An 8539-nucleotide genomic window follows, 5' to 3' on the forward strand; every position below is an offset into this window, starting at 1 on the left:
AGGGATGGAGGGAGGGAGAGGAGGATGGAATGAGAAGAGGATGGGAGGAAGGAGGGAGAGGAGAGGAGGATGGGAGGAAGGAGGGAGAGGAGAGGATGGAGGAAGAGGAGGATGGAGGGAGGAAGAGGAGGATGGAGGGAGATAAGGATGGAGGAAGAGGAGGATGGAGGGAGAGATGGGTGGAGGAAGAGGAGGATGGAGGAAGAGGAGGATGGAGGGAGAGGAGGATGGAGGGAGGAAGAGGAGCATGGAGGAAGAGGAGGATGGAGGGAGAGGAGGATGGAGGAAGAGGAGGATGGAGGGAGAGAAGGATGGGGGAAGAGGAGGATGGAGGAAGAGGAGGATGGAGGGAGAGGAGGATGGAGGAAGAGGAGGATGGAGAGGAGGAAGAGGAGGATGGAGGAAGAGGAGGATGGAGGGAGAGGAGGATGGAGGGAGGAAGAGGAGCATGGAGGAAGAGGAGGATGGAGGGAGAGGAGGATGGAGGAAGAGGAGGATGGAGGGAGATAAGGATGGAGGAAGAGGAGGATGGAGGGAGAGAAGGATGGGGGAGATGTAGAACCAAGGGAAAACAGTATGTCCACACCTACACCCCTCCCTCTCTCCCTTCTCCGCCCCACTGAACAGGAAAGACTGTTGGTGTATCATGCTTCTTAGTGGACTCTTCTCCCTTTCTGTCCTCTTAGTTCAGCTCCAGTCACTTCACCGTGTCAATGTGTGTTTCCAAATCATAGATTTACTATTGTGATGTCACTGTGTACACACACACACACACACACACACACACACACATATTCCACATCTCTCTGGAGTGTGTGTAGTTCTGCACTGTCACAGAATAAAACAATGATGTCACAGAATGAAACAGTGATGTCACAGAGTGGAACAGTGATGTCACAGAATGGAATAGTGATGTCACAGAATGGAACAGTGATGTCACAGAATGGAACAGTGATGTCACAGAATGGAACAGTAAGGTCACAGAATGGAACAGTGATGTCACAGAATGGAACAGTGATGTCACAGAATGGAACAGTGATGTCACAGAATGGAACAGTGATGTCACAGCTAGGGAACTGAAAAGTGTGGAGTTACAGGCCCGAAATCCGAGGGGACGGTTTTCAGGGTCACACCGTTTCACAGACACTGAAGCTGCTGAAACAGCTTTTCAAAACAAAAACACAAGAAGAAGAAGCAAATTCAATTGACTTGATAATCATCTCAGCTTTGGACTTGTGAGAGGGAGGGAGGAGAATGTTGTAAGCATTTAAATAATTTCCAGTACGAGCCTGTCTGTCTGGTTGTCAGGGAGACCATTAGCTAGTTTAGTTTGTTTAGTTTGTTCTGAACCATGTCTGCATCCTAAAAGGCCCCCTCTTCCCTATATAGTGCACTACTTTAGACCAGAGCCTCGTTGGGCTGCATAGGGAATAGGGTGAGATAAAGTCGTCCACTCCTCTACTGCCCCCAGAAATAATGTGTTGTTGCCCTGGAAACAACCTCCTCCTGTCTACTGTTATTTTAATGTTCAGCCTACTCCTTTACTCATTTCGGGGATGTGTGTGTGTGTGTGTGTGTGTGTGTGTGTGTGTGTGTGTGTGTGTGTGTGTGTGTGTGTGTGTGTGTGTGTGTGTGTGTGTGTGTGTGTGTGTGTGTGTGTGTGTGTGTGTGTGTGTGTGTCTCTAGAATGGCTTTTGTACAGAAGAAACGTTTTACTGTGGTAGCGTCACGTGTGTCTGACATGGCTCCCTGTTCCCGAGTGGCGCAGCGGTCTAAGACACTGCATCGTAGTGCTAGAGGTGTCAACTCCAGGCTGTATCACATCCGGCTGTGATTGGGAGTCCCGTAGGGCGGCGCACAATTGGCCAGAGTAGGCCGTCATTGTAAATAAGAATTTGTTCTTAACTGACTTGCCTAGTTGAATAGAAATCTATATATTTATATAAAGGGCAGCATTACCCTCAGGGCTCTGGTCTAAAGTAGTGCACTACCCTCAGGGCTCTGGTCTAAAGTAGTGCACTCCCCTCAGGGTTCTGGTCTAAAGTAGTGCACTACCCTCAGGGCTCTGGTCTAAAGTAGTGCACTACCCTCAGGGCTCTGGTCTAAAGTAGTCCACTACCCTCAGGGCTCTGGTCTAAAGTAGTGCACTACCCTCAGGGCTCTGGTCTAAAGTAGTAGTGCACTACCCTCAGGGCTCTGGTCTAAAGTAGTGCACTACCCTCAGGGCTCTGGTCTAAAGTAGTGCACTACGAATACCTGTTAACATCCATCTCTCTCTCTCTGTCGCTCCATCAGCACCAGAGCGAGAGGGGGGAGAGAGGAGAGAGAGCGATAGAGAGGGGACATGTGAGGGAGAGAGAGATAGAGAAAGAGAGAGTGAGACGAAGACTGAATGTCACACAGCATTAGGTGTAGACTGATGATGTCATCACAATCCTTTTGGTTATTAAACGGTTTCTTGTCAATCCCTGCCTCTGTGTCTTTCCTCTCTGTGTGTGTGTGTGTGTGTGTGTGTGTGTGTGTGTGTGTGTGTGTGTGTGTGTGTGTGTGTGTGTGTGTGTGTGTGTGTGTGTGTGTGTGTGTGTGTGTCTCTAGAATGGCTTTTGTACAGAAGGAACGTTTTACTGTGGTAGCGTCACGTGTGTCTGACATGGCTCCCTGTTCCCGAGTGGCGCAGCGGTCTAAGACACGGCATCGTAGTGCTAGAGGTGTCAAATCCAGGCTGTATCACATCCGGCTGTGATTGGGAGTCCCGTAGGGCGGCGCACAATTGGCCAGAGTAGGCCGTCATTGTAAATAAGAATTTGTTCTTAACTGACTTGCCTAGTTGAATAGAAATCTATATATTTATATAAAGAGCAGCATTACCCTCAGGGCTCTGGTCTAAAGTAGTGCACTACCCTCAGGGCTCTGGTCTAAAGTAGTGCACTACCCTCAGGGCTCTGGTCTAAAGTAGTGTACTACCCTCAGGGCTCTGGTCTAAAGTAGTGCACTCCCCTCAGGGCTCTGGTCTAAAGTAGTGCACTACCCTCAGGGCTCTGGTCTAAAGTAGTGCACTCCCCTCAGGGCTCTGGTCTAAAGTAGTGCACTACCCTCAGGGCTCTGGTCTAAAGTAGTGCACTACCCTCAGGGCTCTGGTCTAAAGTAGTCCACTACCCTCAGGGCTCTGGTCTAAAGTAGTGCACTACCCTCAGGGCTCTGGTCTAAAGTAGTAGTGCACTACCCTCAGGGCTCTGGTCTAAAGTAGTGCACTACCCTCAGGGCTCTGGTCTAAAGTAGTGCACTACCCTCAGGGCTCTGGTCTAAAGTAGTGCACTACCCTCAGGGCTCTGGTCTAAAGTAGTGCACTACCCTCAGGGCTCTGGTCTAAAGTAGTGCACTACGAATACCTGTTAACATCCATCTCTCTCTCTGTCGCTCCATCAGCACCAGAGCGAGAGGGGGGAGAGAGGAGAGAGAGCGATAGAGAGGGGACATGTGAGGGAGAGAGAGATAGAGAAAGAGAGAGTGAGACGAAGACTGAATGTCACACAGCATTAGGTGTAGACTGATGATGTCATCACAATCCTTTTGGTTATTAAACGGTTTCTTGTCAATCCCTGCCTCTGTGTCTTTCCTCTCTCTCTGTGTGTGTGTGTGTGTGTGTGTGTGTGTGTGTGTGTGTGTGTGTGTGTGTGTGTGTGTGTGTGTGTGTGTGTGTGTGTGTGTGTGTGCGCGTGCGTGCGTGCGTGCGTGTGTGTGTGTGCTCACACTATATAAAATCCAGTGCTATTTGCGATGTGATGCCAGTGTTTTGTGTTGGTAACCCACTTTTTGATATTATGTAGCAATAGTAATAATTTGCAATAGAGTGTGTGACCTTGAAAAAATAACACATTACCTGTTTTTATGACAGTATGTAATATTCATGTACATATTCATATTACGCTTTTACATCTGTGTAAAAGGTATTAATGGAAAGTAGTATTTGTAATCTGTAAGAGAAAACATCAGTTTATTTAGAAATGAATATGATATAGTGTAGTGAATATTTTTATTTTGTTGAACAGCCTGGTTCAATCCCGCTCCAGTCAGCAGATGGCGACGTGAGGCTTTCAGATGACGCATCTTGCGTGACGTGTAATCTAGTGGACGGAACTCTTCTTTTTTCAACAACAACAACAACAACGATGACGACTTCTTCCACTACCTCGGTAGCTTGCTAGCAAACATTAAACCGAAACGTTGAAGCTCTTTACACCAACGTTGTGCTTATTAAGTGTTTTCAACACACTGTCGTCATAGTTACTAATTACTCCATTTACGTTGTCTGCTATCTGGCTTGTTATGTTAGTTTAGCACTAGGCTAGTCGCTAATGGTAACTAACTAGCTAACATCCCCGACCATGAGCTCACTAAGCTACTCCCCTGCTGCTAAAGAAGAGGAGGTCTACTGGACGGAGAGAGAAGCTCTGGGGCTGAACATTGTCGTGAAAGGGGAAGAAGAGGAGGATGATGTAGAGGTTTCAGTTTTTGGAGAGGAAGAAGCTTTCAGAATAATAAAGGAGGAAGAGGAGGCTATCACATTGAAAGAAGAAGAGAAGGATGTAATGGTGAAAGGGGAGGAGACCATCTCAATTAAAGAGAAGGAAGACGTTTTGGGAGTGAAAGGGGAAGAGGGGGGAGAGGAGCAGGAGACTGACGATCTGATTCACACCAGTGAGTATTATCTTAAGGACGGGCATAAACTCTCTCTCTGCAGTTGTTGAACCACAGTGTGGTTTTTAAGGGGGTCATTCTACTGAAGCTCTACACTTGTTCTGTACTGTAGGATTTGGGTCGTTCCATGTGATTTCAATCACTTTCTGACTGCACCCATTTTGGTGACTTCAATGCCAAAACATTCAGTAGAGGGTTAGTTCCGATTGTGGTGATGCCTTCCATTGTGTAGGTATGTATATAGTCTGGTAATTCTTATTGTGTTATTTTTTAATTTTAGTCTACTTGGTAAATATTTTTATCTTCTTGAACTGCACTGTTGGTTAAGGGCTTGTAAGTAAAGCATTTCACGGTAAAGTCTACACTTGTTGTATTCAGCGCATGTGACAAATAAAGTTTGATTGGATTTGTATAGCCACGCACATTGTTTACAATGTTGACCCACTGAAGGACCAAGCACACAAACACCCGGTAGAGTAAGTTCCAATGTAATTTTATTCAATTTTGCAATATGTCCCCCCCCCCCCCTCCCTCCCGACTGTATACCAAGGTATATAGTTTCTGGACACTTCTACCATGGGCATGTTTGGAAGGTTTCTGGAATCTTCTACCATGAGCATGTTTAATACATGTATCCTATACTGACTAGTCTATTACATGTTTCCTATACTGACTAGTCTATTTATCCATTAGGTCTAATCCATGTATCCTATACTGACTAGTCTAATACATGTATCCTATACTGACTAGTCTATTACATGTATCCTATACTGACTAGTCTAATACATGTATCCTATACTGACTAGTCTATTACATGTATCCTATACTGACTAGTCTATTTATCCATTAGGTCTAATACATGTATTCTATACTGACTAGTCTAATACATGTATTCTATACTGACTAGTCTATTTATCCATTAGGTCTATTACATGTATCCTATACTGACTAGTCTAATACACGTATCCTATACTGACTAGTCTATTTATCCATTAGGTCTAATACATGTATTCTATACTGACTAGTCTATTTATCTATTAGGTCTAATACATGTATCCTATACTGACTAGTCTATTTATCCATTAGGTCTATTACATGTATCCTATACTGACTAGTCTAATACACGTATCCTATACTGACTAGTCTATTTATCCATTAGGTCTAATACATGTATCCTATACTGACTAGTCTATTTATCCATTAGGTCTAATACATGTATCCTATACTGACTAGTCTAATACATGTATCCTATACTGACTAGTCTAATACATGTATTCTATACTGACTAGTCTATTACATGTATCCTATACTGACCAGTCTAATACATGTATTCTATACTGACTAGTCTAATACATGTATCCTATACTGACTAGTCTATTACATCCTATAGTGACTACTCTATTTACCCATTAGGTCTAATACATGTATCCTATACTGACTAGTCCATTTACCCATTAGGTCTAATAAATGCAAAACAACAATACATTTAATAATGTTTATATTAGCCTCCAAGAGCTACAGCCACTCTGTGATGACAAGCTCTGCTCTTTTATTGAGGGGTCTAGTCTAGATTAAACCTCATAGAAAGACAGTTTTATCGTGTGGAGGTTTCGTTCAGGTCTCTCTGTTTAACCAAATACTATCTTTAGCAGGAGAGAGACCAGATTCTAACTCTGACAGCAGGAAGAGTCCCTCAGTGGAACCAGACCCAGGGATGCCCAAACCAGCAAGACGACACCCCTGCTCCCACTGCGGAAAGAGTTTTACTACATTAGAAAACCTGAAAGTACATAAAAGAATAATACATTTTGGAGAAAAGCCATACCACTGTTCAGACTGTGGTAAGGAATTTAGCCGGTTAGATGGCCTGAAACAACATGAGAGAATACACTCTGGAGAGAGGCCTCACCACTGCTCTCTGTGTGGAAAGAGTTTTAGCTGGTTAGGGAGCCTGAAAATACATGAGAAAACACATACAGGGGAGAAGCCTTACCGCTGCTCTCAGTGTGGAAAGAGATTTTCCCAGTTAGGGCATCTAAAAGGGCATAAGAGAACGCACACCGGAGAGAAGCCTTACCACTGCTCCCAGTGTGGGAAGAGATTTACCCAGTTAGGCAACCTAAAAAATCATGAGCTAATACACTCTGTATATAAGCCTTACCACTGCTCTCAGTGTGAAAATACATTTTTCTCGTTAGATTCTCTGAGCAAACATGAGATAACACACTCTGATGAGAAACCTTTCCATTGTTCCCAGTGTGGCAAGAATTTTTTTACATTAGGGTCGCTGAAGGAACATGAGCGAACACACACAGCAGAGAAACCTTACCATTGTTCTAAGTGTGTTAAGACTTTTTCCTCATCAAAATACCTTAAAGAACATAAAAGAATACACTCTGGAGTGAAACCTTACCACTGCCCCCAGTGTGAAAAAAGTTTTGCCCGACCGAGGACCTAAAATATCACGAGAGGACACACACAGGAGAGAAGCCTTACCGCTGCTCTCAGTGTGGAAAGACTTTTTTTTGTCAGGACACCTGAAAAGACATGAGCTAACACACTCTGTTGAGAAGCCTTTCCACTGCTTCCAGTGTGGGAAGGATTTCACCCAGTCAAGATACCTGAAAAAACACGAGACAATGCACTCTGTGGAGAAACCTTTCCACTGCTCCCAGTGTGAAAAAAGTTTTGCGAGGTCTGGGGACCTAAAATATCACGAGAGGACACACACCGGAGAGAAGCCTTACCGCTGCTCTCAGTGTGGAAAGACATTTTTTTTATCAGGACACCTGAAAAGACATGAGCTAACACACTCTGTTGAGAAGCCTTTCCACTGCTCCCAGTGTGGGAAGGATTTCACCCAGTCAAGATACCTGAAAAAACATGAGCTAACACACTCTGTAGAGAAGCCTTTCCACTGTTCTCAATGTGAAAAGAGTTTTAAGAATTTATGGAACATGAAAGTGCACGAGCAAAGACACACAAAGGAGAAGCCTTCTACTGTTCCCACTGTGGAATGAAATGTTCATGGTTCCATCAACCGAAAGAGCATGAATGAATCTCTCACTCCGGAGAGAAATGTCCGAAGCCATTATTTATACTGTGTAATTTAATCCTTTATAATTTATGATAATTTATGGTAATTCATGGTAATTTACTCCTTTTTACATTTGTGTACCTTTTACCAACCACATGAATTCGAACCTGTCTATGCATACAGGAAACAATTATTTCCTTCACCACTCATCACAACGGAACTGTGTGACAAACCCGGACGTTCTTTAAAAGAACGTTGGTCATTTTTAGAATGTTGGGACATTGTTTGAATTGTTTATCAGGAAACACACAAAGTGCTCCCTGTTGGCTGATATCTTTGACTGAGAACGGGTTTGTGATTATGTCACATTAATAAAATAAAGATGGCTATTCTAAAAGCCTACTTCACACCAGAAACTGCTGAATTTGTAAGAACTTTTCTTTCGTTTTGATTTCTGCACATCAATCCCCTATGGATTGATGTTTCAGCATTGTCAGTCTCCGTGAAAAGTTCTGTGTTCACCTGCCACATGCGACATAAACACACAGTGTGCTTGAGTAAGATCAATATCCATCTTCATAATACAGATAGCATGTAGCCTGAGCTAGAATGTGAAGCTAACTAGTTGGCTAGCTTTATACAGTTTAAGAGAGTAGATCTAGCTAGCTTTATACAGTATAAGCCAGAGTAGATTTTGCTAGCTTTATACAGTATAAGCTAGAGTAGATCTAGCTAGCTTTATACAGTATAAGCCAGAGTAGATTTTGCTAGCTTTATACAGTATAAGCTAGAGTAGATCTAGCT

The 8539-nt window shown here is 43.8% G+C and overlaps 2 protein-coding genes across 2 annotated transcripts in view; both read left to right on the forward strand.

The window, feature by feature from the left end:
- LOC135525824 (protein sidekick-1-like) overlaps positions 1–4 on the forward strand; it is a 445696-nt gene extending 445692 nt beyond the window's left edge. Inside the window, 1 exon segment of the mRNA XM_064953721.1 lies at positions 1–4. This exon segment is cut by the window's left edge and continues 427 nt beyond it. The gene's annotated coding sequence lies outside the window, so the exon portion shown is untranslated.
- Positions 5–4165: 4161 nt separating this feature from the next.
- On the forward strand, positions 4166–7156 carry LOC135525830 (gastrula zinc finger protein XlCGF17.1-like). The gene is made up of 2 exons (XM_064953735.1): positions 4166–4698; positions 6351–7156. The coding sequence occupies exons 1-2, from the start codon at positions 4386–4388 to the stop codon at positions 7154–7156; spliced, it is 1119 nt and encodes a 372-aa protein (XP_064809807.1). The 5' UTR covers positions 4166–4385.
- The last annotated feature ends 1383 nt before the right edge of the window (positions 7157–8539 follow it).

Source organism: Oncorhynchus masou, chromosome 5, assembly GCF_036934945.1.
Source record: "Oncorhynchus masou masou isolate Uvic2021 chromosome 5, UVic_Omas_1.1, whole genome shotgun sequence".
NCBI lineage: Eukaryota > Metazoa > Chordata > Actinopteri > Salmoniformes > Salmonidae > Oncorhynchus > Oncorhynchus masou.